The following is a 15636-nucleotide window of genomic DNA, read 5'->3' on the forward strand; positions in this document are numbered from 1 at the left end:
TTCACTATTGCTATTTCCTTGCTGCTATTTGTTCATTGTTTCCCTTTCTTTAAACAGCATGGAAGATTATGGGTATTTTTGTAGAATTAGAAAATGGGGTACATAGGATTTCAATAGAAGATTTATATTAACCAGCTTCACTGCCATTATCTCACTATTAATAGAGGTGTTTTGCTGCTTTAGAGGTGTTTTTGCTGTTTAATAGTAAATCATTGTAAATTGAGATTTTGTGGTTTCAGGTAAAGAAAAATATCAGGGTTTTCTCATGGTACTATTCTCAGAAATGTCAAACATGTTACTGTGACCCTTCCCATGTATTTTTTTATTACCCAAAGAATTCATAATATATATGGAACCTATGAAACATTGTTTTTGTTAGAGTGAAATGTTAGGCCATTGAGGCAAGAAGACTACGTACGGGACTTTTAAGAAAAAACTCTGTAATCGGAAAAGTTCCAGATGAATGCATAAGGGAAAAACATGGGGAAAAAAATATTGACGGAAGCACAAAACAATATCTGATGTGATATGTGGTGACTTAAGGGGGAGGTAACGTTCATTCTATAAAAACTGAGCTATCCTAAAAATTTAAAAAAAAAAGCTACCTCTTCTACACAACCTTCTGTGTGTATGTGGCCGTCTTCTTCTTCGCCGACGCCACTCATCCCTTGGGTATTCCTGGTCCTGCCGGGGCTGGACCTCGGCAAAAACTGACCTTTTCCAGTCTTGTGGCCACTGCTGAGTTTTCCAAATTTGCTGGCATATTGAGTGCAGCACTTTCACAGCATCATCTTTTAGGATTTGAAATAGCTCAACTGGAATTCCATCACCTCCTCTAGCTTTGCTTGTAGCGGTGCTTCCTAAGGCCCACTTGACTTCACATTCCAGGATGTCTGGCTCTAGGTGAGTAATCACACCATCGTGGTTTTCTGGGTCATGAAGATCTTTTTTGTACAGTTCTTCTGTGTATTCTTGCCACCTCGCCTTAATCTCTTCTGCTTCTGTTAGGTCCATACCATTTCTGTCCTTTATTGAGCCCATCTTTGCATGAAATGTTCCCTTGGTATCTCTAAGTTTCTTTGAAGAGATCTCTGCTGCTGCTGCTGCTGCTGCTGCTGCTAAGTCGCTTCAGTCGTGTCCGACTCTATGCGACCCCATAAACGGCAGCCCAACAGACTCCCCCGTCCCTGGGATTCTCCAGGCAAGAACACTGGAGTGGGTTGCTATTTCCTTCTCCAGAAGAGATCTCTAGTCTTTCCTGTTCTATTGTTTTCCTCTATTTCTTTGCATTGTTCACATAAGAAGGCTTTCTTATCTTTCCTTGCTATTCTTTGGCACTCTGCATTCAAATGGGTATATCTTTTCTTTTTTCTTTTGCCTTTAGCTTCTCTTCTTTTCTCAGCTATTTGTAAGGCCTCCTCAGACAACCATTTTGCCTTTTTGCATTTCTTTTTCTTGGGAATGGTCTTGGTCACTGCCTCCTGTACAATGTCACAAACCTCCGTCCGGAGTTCTTCTGGCACTCTATCAGATCTAAGCCCTCGAATCTATTTGTCTGTCACTTCTACTGTGTAATTGTAAGGGATTTGATTTAGGTCATACCTGAATGGTCTAGTGGTTTTCCCTACTTTCTTCAGTTTAAGTCTGAATTTTGCCATAAGGAGTTCATGATCTGAGCCACAGTCAGCTCCCGGTCTTATTTTTGCTGTACTCCTTGGTAAATGAAAACTATCAGTTATTTTATTGCTGGTGCTATCAGTTCAGTTCAGTTCAGTTCAGTCGCTCAGTCGTGTCCGACTCTTTGCAACCCCGTGAGTCGCAGCATACCAGGCCTCCCTGTCCATCACCAATTCCTGGAGTCTACTCAAACCCATATCCATCAAGTCAGTGATGCCATCCAGCCATCTCATCCTCTGTCGTCCCCTTCTCCTCCTGATCTCAATCTTTCCCAGCATCAGGGTCTTTTCCAATGAGTCAACTCTTCGCATGAGGTGGCCAAAGTACTGGAGTTTCAGCTTCAGCATCATTCCAATGAACACCCAAGACTGATCTCCTTTAGGATGGACTTGTTGGATCTCCTTGCAGTCCAACGGACTCTCAAGTCTTCTCCAACACCATAGTTCAAAAGCATCAATTTTTCGGCCACAATTCAGGGCTGTGATTATCCTAATTTCTTGGGTATCTAGCCCTGTGTTCCCACCCCAGGTGCTCTGGGGGCAGCCAACAAAGATCTGTGAGGGGACCTGAGGAGCTGTGACCTGGCATCCTTCCATCTTGCCCAAGTCCCCTGGGTTTGGGTTGGTGTCTCCAAATGTCGGGCTTCCGAGGTGGTGCTAGTGGTAAAGAATCTGCCTACCAATGCAGGAGATGCGAGATGCAGGTCTGATCCCTGGGTTGGGAAGATCCCCTGAAGTAGAAAATGGCAACCCACTGCAGTATTCTTGCCTGGAAAATTCTACGAACAGAGGAGCCTGGCTGGCTAAAGTACTTGACGTTGCAATGAGTTGGACCGACTGGGCAACTGAGCACTCCAAGCCCTCCTCGGCTGGGCAGGGGGACATGAGGACAGTGAATTGCTCTGGCTACCGTGGACTGGACACTGTGCCCCTCCCCCCGGCCTCACCAGGAGACCAAAGTCTAAGAGGCTCTGTGACTTGCCCAGGGCCACAGAGCCAGTCCCTATTTTTAGGACTCTGCAGTCCAGTATTGTAGCCACTAGCCACATATGGCTGTTTACATTTAAATTTATTAAAATTGAACAAAATTTAAAATCCCATTGCTTAGGCACAGTAGCCACATTTCAAGTGTTTGACAGTCACGTGTGACCAGTGCTACCTCATGGGACAGTGTGCATACAGAACATTTTCACCATCACAGAAAGATCTGTCAGTTCCACTCATCTCGAGAGTAAGTTCTCAGCTGTGGCTGCCCACTAGACTCACCTGGAGAGCTTTTAAGAAACACCAGTGCCTGGCCCCACCTGCAGAGGTTCTGAACAGCAGCCAGGGCCGAGAACCACTGCTCTGAAGCCCTGTTCAAATTGTCTACTGGAAAGTTTTCTCTAGTGGAAATGGTTCAAATTGGATTTATACCTTTTGTGTATGTCTGCATCCCTCTCCCAGCTCACGTGTGCAGAGCCAGGGTTGGGGGTTGGGGCTCAGTTTTGTGGAATTCCCTCTCCACATAGTTGGGCTGCCTGGCCAGTTCCCCTCTCCCTGGACAATGTGAAATGGAGGTCCAGCATCTCTCATGGGGTTTCTTGAGGCTGTGGGATAGAGGTCATGCTTCATGCTTGTCATGCCTATGGGGTGTGGGTAGAAGTACTCAGAGGCATCCCTGTCTGGCTTGAGTGGATGGTGAGGAATGTGGCTACTGGCCAGCTCTGTGTCTTTCTAAAAACTGGCCCCAGAGTCCCCTGGGTGCACTGACCTTATTATCGCAGGAATTGCCGTGGCGACTCTAGTCATGCTACCCACTGTCTGCAACACTCAAGGGCAGGCTGAAGTTGTGTGCATACCCAGAGTGGCCACTGCTGCTAGATGGTGGAGCAGAGCTAGGTGAGGTTGAAGGCTTGGGACTCCATGGAACCTCTCCCCACTTTGGGGTGGGCCTCCCCTATAAGAAGGCTGACCTGCAGGGGCATGCCAGTTTCACAGTGGGTTCCCCTGAGGCCCAGAATTGCAATGGGTCTTCCTAGGGAGGGTCATCCTGCAGGGGTCACTCCCATAACAGGGAGACCTGCTACCGGAGCGCCATCTGTGAGCAGTTTCTTAGGTTGGTTCACCCCAACCTTAGGAAAGCCACATGTCCCTTGTGGCAGGGGGTCTGGGAGTGATGACAGGGTGAAAGGCTCCCCCTTACAGGGGCCCTGTGTGTGGGCTGTGTACCAGAACAGAGACATGTCTGCCATAGGGGGTTTGGAAAAGAAGGTCTCTCTGAGCCTCCTCAACATGGAGATCCCCCCAACAACATTAAAGCTCTTCCAACACTGAGCATCCCCTGCTCCCATGGAGTTCCCAGTCAGAAATGGGGTTTAGTCTGCTCCACCAGAACATGGAACATGGAGGCGCCAATCTTGGTTTATGGAGACTGTGCTTGTGGTGGATCCTAGGTTGTCTGTGTGGTTTTGTCAGAGTTGACCTCTGTGTTTTTATGATGAGTAAATGAGCAAGAGCAGTGGGGCATCCTCAGTTCCTCCTCCCTGAGGTGTAAGAATCAAAGACAGTGGGAGCTGGAAAGACCAACAAGGATAAGTAAAATCTTCCACTGCCTCTCACTTAGAGCAAGTGTCACATTTAAAAATCATTTTCCTGAAGGATTTTATAAATGCAGTTTTGTAGATTATGAACTCTTGTAGATCAGAGGTATTCTCTAACTACAACTGACAAAACCAAAACCACCACCCAGCAACAAGAATGAATGAACCTGTATGTGTAATAGATATGGTTTTCTGTATTTGTTTCTTCCTTAGTATTTTCATTGTAAGTATTTGGCCAGTAGGCAAGAGAATAGCTGAGTAAGATGCAGATGTTGATGGAAAAGCTTGAAAACTGTCATTTGAACAGCTGAACGATTTTGGGATGTGTGTAAGTGATACTATATATGTTTTAAGGAGAATTTAGTAGTGTATAACTTAAGTGAGCCTGAACATTTCTAACATAGGAAGCCCCTTCTAACATACAGGAACCAATTTTAAGCCAAATCACAGTGAAGTTAGGGTTAAAAAAATTGAAAGTGAAAAGTGAAGTTGCTCAGTCCTGCTGACTCTTTGCAACCCCAAGAATTGTAACCTGCCAGGCTCCTCTGTCCATGGGATTCTCCAGGCAAGAGTAATGGAGTGGGTTGCCATTTCCTTCTTAGGGTTAAAATGTCTGGCCCCAGACCTTCCAAGTCCAAAGAAGAGACTCACTCCTCCACATGCCAACTCCCCCTGCTGCCCCCTTCCCCGACCCACTGTCAATCTTTGAGTTCACTGCAGTGGGCTCTGGTATGCAGGTCCAGGCACACACCATCTTAGATATTTATATATCATGAGAAACCTCAGGGCCTGGCCAAATCTTAATCAGTGTTTATGTTTTGTTTATGTTCATTTTTTCAGTCATGTCTGACTCTTTACGACCGCATGGAATGCAGCACGCCAGGCTTCCCTGTCCTTCACAATCTCCTGGAGTTTTGCTCAAACTCATGTCCATTGGATGGCATCATTGATGCCATACAACCATCTCATCTTCTGTCGTCCCCTTCTCCTCCTGCCTTCAGTCTTTCCCCAAATCAGGGTCTTTTCCAGTGAGTCAGCTCTTCATGTCAGGTGGCCAAACTATTGGAGCTTCAGCTTCAGTATCCGTCCTTCCAATGAATATTCAGGGTTGATTTCCTTTAGGATTGACTGGTTTGATCTCCTTGCTGTCCAAGGGACTCTCAAGAATTCTCCAACAGCACAGTTCAAAAGCATCAGTTCTTCAGTGCTTAGCATTCTTTGTGGTCCAACTCTCACATCCTCCATACATTACTACTAGAAAAACCATAGCTTTGACTATATGAAGTGATGTCTCTATATAAGCATATCACTATATGAAGTGATGCTTTTTAATACACTGTCTAGGTTTGTCATTGCTTTTTTTCCAAGGAGCAGGTGTCTTTTAATTTCATGGCTGCAGTCACCATCTGCAGTGATTTTGGAGCCCAAGAAAATAGTCTGTCACTGTTTGCATTTTTTCTCCATCTATTTGCCATGAAGTGATGGGACCAGATGCCATGATCTTAGTTTTTTGAATGTTGAGTTTTAAGCCAGCTTTTTCGCTCTTCTGTTTCACCTTCTTCAAGAGACTCTTTAGTTCCCCTTTGCTTTCTGCCATTAGGGTGGTGCACATCTGAGGTCATTGATATTTCTACCTGCAATCTTGATTCCAGCTTGTGCTCCATCCAGCCCCTCATTTTGCATGATGTACTCTGCATATAAGTTAAATAAGCAGGGTGACAATATACAGCCTTGTCATACTCCTTTCCCAATTTGGAACCAGTCTGTTGTTCCATGTCTGGTTCTGACTGTTGCTTCTTGACCTGTATACAGGTTTCTCAGGAGGCAGGTAAGGTGGTCTGGTATTCCCATCTCTTGAAGGATTTTTCACAGTTTGGTGTGATCCACACAGTCAAAGGCTTTAGTGAAGTCAATGAAGCAGAAGTTGATGTTTTTGTGGAATTCCCTGGCTCTTTCTATGATCCAGCGAATGTTGGCAATTTGATCTCTGGTTTCTCGGCCTTTTCTAAATCCATCTGGTACATCTGGAAGTTCTTGATTCACGTATTGTTGAAACCTAGCTTGAAGGATTTTGAGCATTACCTTCTAGCATGTGAAATGGGTACAATTGTGCGGCAGTTTGAACATTCTTTGGCATTACCCTTATTTGGGATTGGGATGAAAACTGATCTTTTCCAGTCCTGTGGCCACTGCTGAGTTTTCCAAATTTGCTGGCATATTGAGTGCAGCACTTTCACAGCATCATCTTTTAGGATTTGAAATAGCTCAACTGGAATTCCCTCACCTCCACTAGCTTTGTTCATAGTGCTGTGCTTCCTAAGGGCCACTTGACTTCACACTCCAGGATGTCTGGCTCTAGGTGAGTGATCACACCATCATGGTTATCTGGGTCATGAAGATCTTTTTTGTATTGTTCTGTGTATTCTTGCCACCTCGTCTTAATCTTTTCTGCTTCTGTTAGGTCCATACCATTTCTGTCCTTTATTGCGCCCATCTTTGCGTGAAATGTTCCCTTGGTATCTCTAATTTTCTTTGAAGAGATCTCTAGTCTTTCCTATTCTATTGTTTTCCTTTATTTCTTTGCGTTGCTCACATAAGGCTTTCTTATCTCTCCTTGCTATTCTTTGGAACTCTGCATTCAGATGGGTATATCTTTCCTTTTCTCCTTTGCCTTTAGCTTCTCTTCTTTTCTCAGCTGTTTTGCCTTTTTGCATTTCTTTTTCTTGGGGTTGGTTTAGATCACCACCTCCTGTACAGTGTCATGAACCTCCATCCATATTTGTTCTGGCACTCTATCAGATCTAATCCCTTGAATCTATTTATCACTTCCACTGTATAATCATAAGGGATTTGATTTAGGTCATACCTGAATGGCCTAGTGATTTTCCCTGCTTTCTTCTATTTAAATCTGAATTTTGCAATATGGAGTTCATGATCTGAGTTACAGTCAGCTCGTGGTCTTTTTTTTTTTTTTCTGACTGTATAGAGCTTCTCCATCTTTGGCTGCAAAGAATATAGTCAATCTGATTTCAGTATTGATCATCTGGTGATGTCCATGTGTAGAGTCCTCATGTTGCGGGAGGAGGGTGTTTGCTATGACCAGTATGTTCTCTTGACAAAACTCTGTTAGCCTTTGCCCTGCTTCATTTTAAGTATGGACAATCCATACTTCACCAGAGAGGTGATGGAAGATTCACAAATCTTGAAAAAAGTCCAGTCTAGATTAGGCCCATTTTGGGGTTGGGGTGGGGGTGGGGGTGGGGGCGCGAGTCTAAGGACAGCAAAAAGTGAGCAAGGACGGCCTCTGGTGGACAGGTCCCTCCATTGTTTCCTCTTTTTAAACTGGTATTGTAATTTACATCGGGTACTCAGCGCTGAGGGTCCTGAGAAGGCCAGGCTGCGAAACACCCTCTTATATCACAAACCGGGAAACTGAGGTCCACAGAGCAGGGTTCCTTTTTCCCCGAGGTCACACAGCGAATCAGGGCAAGAACTGAGAATATATCCCAGGACTTTTCGACTCCACGGATGTGATCCCGAGCGACTAGTGTTCTTTTAAACAGACACTTGTTTTAAGCGCGTTCGGAGGAGCGAACCACTTAAAGAATTCCTGAAGGGCGAATAATTGGCTCTGAATGGGGTACTGAGAGAAAAATCGGCCTCACGGGCGTCTTTAGAGAACACAAGCACATCGAGCCACACCCTCTACTTCCGGGATCCTTAAAGCGTTGGCTTTGGGTGGTTAATCCCGGCCCCAACCCTCGTGGCATCTTGGGAAATGTAGTCCGGGTACCCTCCAGACACAAGGATGAGGAGCGTCTAGGAACTGCAATCCCAGAAGGCTCTGTTCATGGTCTTTTTAGCCTGGCTACGGGTCGGTGGGGGAACCCTTTATTCCTGAAATTTTTAATTTCTCAGGGGGAATGTGTGACGGTGAACAGAGGCATTTGGCGGCGCCGTCCGTAGGTTGCCTGGCCAGGTGGCGCTAGACGCAGAGACCGTGGACCCGGCCCTACGGCTTTCCTTCGGGCCGACCGGCAAAAACCTGAGGCGTCGCGTCTCCTTTAACCGCGGTGGGCGGGGCGAGGTGAAGAGACCCACGTTGCTATTGGCGGCGGTTGGGGGCGCGGAAACTGAACGCGCCGCAACGGCAGCCGCTGCTTCTTCACGCTCCTCAGGCGCCTTGGGCGCTCCCGGTCCCGCCATGACCGCGCCCTGCCCGGTAAGTTTCCGTCAGCGGCGGCCGCCGGGGCTTTAGTCTATCCGCCGGGACAGTGGGCGCCTAGCCGGACGCGGGGTTCCGAGCCGGTCCTCTCTGGCCCTAGTTTTCGGTCGGTGCAGGCGGTGCTGATTTCGGCCACCTGGTGAACGCCTTTTGCGAGCCAGGCCCTGTTCGTGCTGCCGGGGCTAACAAACCAGTAGTCTGTGCCCTCGGGTTTTGCTTCCTAGCTGGGCAGACACTAGTACGGCCTGACTGGAGGTGTGACTTGGGGTCAGTGCCGGGCCTGTCTAGTTTCAGTCTCCGTTTCCCTGAGCAGTGGGTGGCTGAACGGGGAGCTTGTTGAGAGTGTACCTATTCGCTGTGTGGGAACAGCTCGGCCCCCGGGACGCCTGCGTCAGTGTGACAGGCTGCCCTCTCTCAGCCCCAGTTCCTTCCAGAGGCCTGCCGGGTACTCTCTGGCTGGGTTGTGAAAGTCAGTGACGCTGAGTGGTGGCGTGTTGGCTTTCTTAGGTGTCTGGGCACGTGAGCCGAGGGCGCAGCCTGGGAAGCAGGCCTTTTGACCCTTAATGGTGTCCCCCCACCCCCCCAATATATAAACCTTTTTTTGGGGGAAATGAGAAACCAGCGAGCCTGTGCATTGGAAGAGAGGGTGCTGGGAGATTTCAGGGGTCCGCTGGCTCGGGCAAATCTGACCGTGCCCTCGAGGGGGTAGTGTTTTACCCCTTCTTTATAAGAAGCTCAGGTGGAGCCGATTCTGCTCCGTTCCCCGCCCTCCCCGAGCTGCCGTTCCTTCTCTAGGTGAAAGGCAGGTGTGTTGGGGGTGGAGCGGGGCATGGGGGACGGGAACCTTTGTTCTGGTTACAACTCTTCGGAGTCCTTGCTCTGCACCAAGGACGGGTTTTCCCCCAAGAGCAGGTTTTGCTGGGCTCCCTGGTCCCCCCAAATGCTTCTTTGAGGTTACTGATGTTTGGGGTAGGGAGAGATTTTTGCGTGGCTGGGGTATAACTCTCCAACATGAATTGCTGTTGGATGGAGAAGTCTCTGGAATATTATCGCCATGTCTTCCTAAGCTACAGCTTCTCTGATGCTGGGTGGAGTGGAGGTGATGGTAAAGCCTCAGGGGCTTGTTCAGGGTGGACCTTCGGTTTTACTAGCTAGTCCACGGTGGAATTGAGGGTATGGGATCCGATTCTTGAGATGGGAGTTGCTGAAAGTCCCCGTTTTCTCTCCTTGGGTCTTTGAAGAAATAACTTTGATGAGATGTTATTCACATACCATAAAATTCACCCTTCTGAAGTGTAAAATTCAGTGGTTTTTAGTACTCTCACAGTATTGTGTAAGCATTATTGTGTTTCCAGAACATTTTGATTACCCCAAAGAAAAACCTGTCCCCATTAAGCAGTTGCTCTCCTTCTTCCCCACTCCCCCTGCATCCCCTCCCTTCGGCCCCTTCAGTCCCTGTCAGCCATGAATCTATTTTCTGTCTTTATTCTGGACACTTCATATAAATGGACTCAAACAAAATGTGGCCTTTGGTGTCTTTCACTAATAGCATAATGTTTTCAAAGCTGTACATATTTCCATTTCGTGAATGAATAAATATCCTGTTGTATGCATGTACCACATGTCGTTTATCCATTTATCTGTTGATGAACAATAGGTTTTTCCACTTTGTGCTATTATGATTAATACTACTGTGAATGTTTCTGTACAAGCTTTAGTGTGAGAATGCTTTCAATTCTTAGGGGTATTAACCTACAGTTGCTGGGTCATTTGATAATTCTGTGTTTAAGTTTTTAAAAAATTATTTGTTTTTGTCTTTGGCTGTGCTGGGTGTTCATGGCTTTAGTTGCGGTGAGCGAGAGCTATTCCTTTCGTTGTGTGGGCTTCTCAATTTGGTGCTGAGCACAGCGTGGGCTTCACTTGTTGCAGCTCGTGTGCTCAGTAGTTGGGGCTTGAGGGCTCTAGAGCACTGGCTCAGGGCTTGTAGCACACGGGCTTATTTGCTCTGTGGCATGTGGAATCTTACTGGACTAGGGGTCAAACCCGCGTCCCCTGCATTGGTAGGCAGATTCTCAACCACTGGACCACCAGGGAAGTCCTATGTTTAACTTTTTAAGAAACTACCAGATTATTTTCTATAGTGAGTGTTTTTCCTTTTTTTATTTTTAAAGATTTATTTTTGTCTGTGCTGGATCTTCATTGTTGCATGCAGGCCTTCTTTAGTTGCTGAGATCGGGGGCTACTCTTCGTTGCTGTGCTTGGGCTTCTCGTTGCGGAGCACAGGCTCCAGAGCACACGAGCTTCAGTAGTTGCAGCAGGTAGGCTCAGGAGTTATGGTTCCTGGGCTCTAGAGTACAGAATCAGTAGTTGTGGCGCATGGGCTTAGTTGCTTGTCCGTGTGTGGGATCTTCCCGGAGCAGGGATCAAACCTGTGTTGCCCACATTGCAGGGTGGACTCTTAACCGCTGACCACTAGGGAAGCACCCTTCTTTTCTTATACGCTGTTTTTATTTTAAAAACTTTATTAATTTAACTGATTAACGTATTTTGGGTTGTGCTGTGTCTTATTGCTGCACTTGAGCTTTCTCTAGTTGCTGTGAGCACAGGCTCCTCTCTAGTTGCGTTGCACAGTCTTCTCATTGAGGTAGCTTCTCCTGTTGCTCTAGGTGCATGGGCTCAGTAGTTGTGCATCGGCTTAGTTGCTGTGCAGGATGTAGGATCTTACCAGACTAGGGATTGAACCTCGGTCCCTGCTTTGGTAGGCAGATTCTTAACCACTGGATCACGAGAGAAGTCCTTTTTTTAAAAAATAATATTTTGTCTATTCTGGCTGTTTTATGTTTTATATGCATTTTAGGATTAGCTTGTGAATTTCTGCCAAAAAAAAAGAAGGCACCTGAGATATTTATGAGTCTATTACTCTCTTTAGATCAACTTGAGTATTTCACCTTAATATTAAGTTATCCAAACTATGGACATGCGATGTCTTTCCATTTATCTGGATCCTTTCTTAAATTAATTTATTTTTAAATGAAATAAGGATAAATATTTTTAATGACGAAAGGTATGGTTCACAAACAAGATAGACATCATAAACCGTTAGACTCCTAATAACAAGATGCAAACATAAAGCAAAAATCGAAGAAACAAAGGGAAAAGAAAAAATATATATAATCATTGTGAGATATATTAGCATTTCTCTGAGACTATTTTATCAAGGCAGAAAAAATAGCATCTTGAATGATGTCATTAATAATTTAAATATAATAGATTTCTATTTATATTAATTTAATCTTACATCCTACTTAATTTTACATCCTACACAAATATATTTAAAATTTTGTATCTCATACATAGGGCATTTTAAAAAAATGGAAAAAAGATAAACACTAAATTTTTTTTTTGTAATGCAATTGTCTTTATTTATTTATTTATTTTTATTAATTGCACACTTTATTTCTATTGTTATTGCATCAGCTCCACCTCAGAGCATCAGGCTTGAGGACCCCTGTTCTTTTTTTTTTTTTTTTCCATTTATTTTTATTAGTTGGAGGCTAATTACTTTACATCATTACAGTAGTTTTTGTCATACATTGAAATGAATTAGCCATGGATTTACATGTATTCCCCATCCCAGTCCCCCCTCCCACCTCCCTCTCCACCCGATCCCTCTGGGTCTTCCCAGTGCACCAGGCCCGAACACTTGTCTCATGTATCCAACCTGGGCTGGTGATCTGTTTCACCCTAGATAATATACATGTTTCAATGCTGTTCTCTGGAAACATCCCACCCTCGCCTTCTCCCACAGAGTCCACAAGTCTGTTCTATACATCTGAGTCTCTTTTTCTGTTTTGCATATAGGGTTATCGTTACCATCTTTCTAAAGTCCATATATATGTGTTAGTATACTGTAATGGTCTTTATCTTTCTGGCTTACTTCGCTCTGTATAATGGGCTCCAGTTTCATCCATCTCATTAGAACTGATTCAAATGAATTCTTTTTAATGGCTGAGTAATATTCTATGGTGTATATGTACCACAGCTTCCTCATCCATTCGTCTGCTGATGGGCATCTGGGTTGCTTCCATGTCCTGGCTATTATAAACCGTGCTGCGATGAACATTGGGGTGCACGTGTCTCTTTCAGATCTGGTTTCCTCGGTGTGTATGCCCAGAAGTGGGATTGCTGGGTCATATGGCAGTTCTATTTCCAGCTTTTTAAGAAATCTCCACACTGTTTTCCATAGTGGCTGTACTAATTTGCATTCCCACCAACAGTGTAAGAGGGTTCCCTTTTCTCCACACCCTCTCCAGCATTTATTGCTTGTAGACTTTTGGATAGCAGCCATCCTGACTGGCGTGTAATGGTACCTCATTGTGGTTTTGATTTGCATTTCTCTGATAATGAGTGATGTTGAGCATCTTTTCATGTGTTTGTTAGCCATCTGTATGTCTTCCTTGGAGAAATGTCTGTTGAGTTCTTTGGCCCATTTTTTGATTGGGTCATTTATTTTTCTGGAGTTGAGCTGGAGGAGTTGCTTGTATATTTTTGAGATTAATCCTTTGTCTGTTGCTTCATTTGCTATTATTTTCTCCCATTCTGAGGGCTGTCTTTTCACCTTGCTTATAGTTTCCTTTGTTGTGCAAAAGCTTTTAAGTTTCATTAGGTCCCATTTGTTTATTTTTGCTTTTATTTCTAAAATTCTGGGATGTGGGTCATAGAGGATCCTGCTGTGATTTATGTCGGAGAGTGTTTTGCCTATGTTCTCCTCTAGGAGTTTGATAGTTTCTGGTCTTACATTTAGATCTTTAATCCATTTTGAGTTTATTTTTGTGTATGGTGTTAGAAAGTGTTCTAGTTTCATTCTTTTACAGGTGGTTGACCAGTTTTCCCAGCACCACTTGTTAAAGAGGTTATCTTTTTTCCATTGTATATCCTTGCCTCCTTTGTCGAAGATAAGGTGACCATAGTTTCGTGGATTTATCTCTGGGCTTTCTATTCTGTTCCATTGATCTATATTTCTGTCTTTGTGCCAGTACCATACTGTCTTGATGACTGTGGCTTTGTAGTAGAGTCTGAAGTCAGGCAGATTGATTCCTCCAGTTCCATTCTTCTTTCTCAGGATTACTTTGGCTATTCAAGGTTTTTTGTATTTCCATACAAATTGTGAAATTATTTGTTCTAGTTCTGTGAAAAATACCGTTGGTAGTTTGATAGGGATTGCATTGAATCTATAGATTGCTTTGGGTAGTATAGCCATTTTGACAATATTGATTCTTCCAATCCATGAACACGGTATATTTCTCCATCTGTTTGTGTCCTCTTTGATTTCTTTCATCAGTGTTTTATAGTTTTCTATGTATAGGTCTTTTGTTTCTTTAGGTAGATATACTCCTAAGTATTTTATTCTTTTTGTTGCAATGGTGAATGGTATCGTTTCCTTAATTTCTCTTTCTGTTTTCTCATTGTTAGTGTATAGGAATGCAAGAGATTTCTGTGTGTTAATTTTATATCCTGCAACTTTACTGTATTCATTGATTAGCTCTAGTAATTTTCTGGTAGAGTCTTTAGGGTTTTCTATGTAGAGGATCATGTCATCTGCAAACAGAGAGAGTTTCACTTCTTCTTTTCCTATCTGGATTCCTTTTACTTCTTTTTCTGCCCTGATTGCTGTGGCCAAAACTTCCAAAACTATGTTGAATAGTAGTGGTGAGAGTGGGCACCCTTGTCTTGTTCCTGATTTCAGGGGAAATGCTTTCAATTTTTCACCATTGAGGGTGATGCTTGCTGTGGGTTTGTCATATATAGCTTTTATTATGTTGAGGTATGTTCCTTATATTCCTGCTTTCTGGAGAGTTTTAATCATAAATGGATGTTGAATTTTGTCAAAGGCTTTTTCTGCATCTATTGAGATAATCATATGGTTTTTATCTTTCAATTTGTTAATGTGGTGTATTACATTGATTGACTTGCGGATATTAAAGAATCCTTGCATTCCTGGGATAAAGCCCACTTGGTCATGATGAATGATTTTTTTAATATGTTGTTGGATTCTGTTTGCTAGAATTTTGTTAAGGATTTTTGCATCTATGTTCATCAGTGATATTGGCCTGTAGTTTTCTTTTTTTGTGGCATCTTTGTCTGGTTTTGGAATTAGGGTGATGGTGGCCTCATAGAATGAGTTTGGAAGTTTACCTTCTTCTGCAATTTTCTGGAAGAGTTTGAGTAAGATAGGTGTTAGCTCTTCTCTAAATTTTTGGTAGAATTCAGCTGTGAAGCCATCTGGTCCTGGGCTTTTGTTTGCTGGAAGATTTCTGATTACAGTTTCGATTTCCTTGCTTGTGATCGTTTTGTTAAGATCTTCTATTTCTTCCTGGTTCAGTTTTGGAAAGTTATACTTCTCTAAGAACTTGTCCATTTCTTCCAAGTTGTCCATTTTATTGGCATAGAGCTGCTGGTAGTAGTCTCTTATGATCCTTTGTATTTCAGTGTTGTCTGTTGTGATCTCTCCATTTTCATTTCTAATTTTGTTAATTTTGTTCTTCTCCCTTTGTTTCTTAATGAGTCTTGCTAATGGTTTGTCAATTTTGTTTATTTTTTCAAAAAACCAGCTTTTAGCTTTGTTAATTTTTGCTATGATCTCTTTAGTTTCTTTTGCATTTATTTCTGCCCTAATTTTTAAGATTTCTTTCCTTCTACTAACCCTGGGGTTCTTCATTTCTTCCTTCTCTAGTTGCTTTAGGTGTAGAGTTAGGTTATTTATTTGACTTTTTTCTTGTTTCTTGAGGTAGGCCTGTAATGCTATGAATCTTCCCCTTAGCACTGCTTTTACAGTGTCCCATAGGTTTTGGGTTGTTGTGTTTTCATTTTCATTCATTTCTATGCATATTTTGATTTCTTTTTTGATTTCTTCTATGATTTGTTGGTTATTCAGAAGCGTGTTGTTTAGCCTCCATATGTTTGAATTTTTAATAATTTTTTTCCTGTAATTGAGATCTAATCTTACTGCACTGTGGTCAGAAAAGATGACTGGAATGATTTCAATCTTTTTGAATTTACCAAGACTAGATTTATGGCCCAGGATGTGATCTATTCTGGAGAAGGTTCCGTGTGCACTTGAGAAAAAGGTGAAGTTGATTGTTTTGGGGTGAAG

General features: G+C 43.6%; 1 protein-coding gene across 9 annotated transcripts in view; it reads left to right on the forward strand.

The window, feature by feature from the left end:
• POC1A (POC1 centriolar protein A) overlaps positions 1-15636 on the forward strand; it is a 124528-nt gene that overhangs the window by 17937 nt on the left and 90955 nt on the right. For 3 of the 9 annotated variants that reach the window (XR_011483747.1, XR_002310020.2, XR_011483748.1), the window contains exon 1: positions 8067-8480. The exons of 2 other annotated variants lie outside the window; for them this stretch is intronic. Coding sequence is in view for 2 of the 7 variants with exons in the window: in XM_070455992.1 (XP_070312093.1) it covers positions 8463-8480 (18 nt within the window). In the remaining 5 variants the exon portion in view is untranslated. Of the gene's footprint in view, positions 1-8064; positions 8481-15636 lie in introns of those variants that run through there. 4 more of the 9 variants (XM_070455991.1, XM_070455992.1, XM_020874292.2 and 1 more) reach the window with 4 other exon arrangements.

The sequence above is a fragment of the Odocoileus virginianus genome, chromosome 26 (assembly GCF_023699985.2).
Source record: "Odocoileus virginianus isolate 20LAN1187 ecotype Illinois chromosome 26, Ovbor_1.2, whole genome shotgun sequence".
Lineage (NCBI taxonomy): Eukaryota > Metazoa > Chordata > Mammalia > Artiodactyla > Cervidae > Odocoileus > Odocoileus virginianus.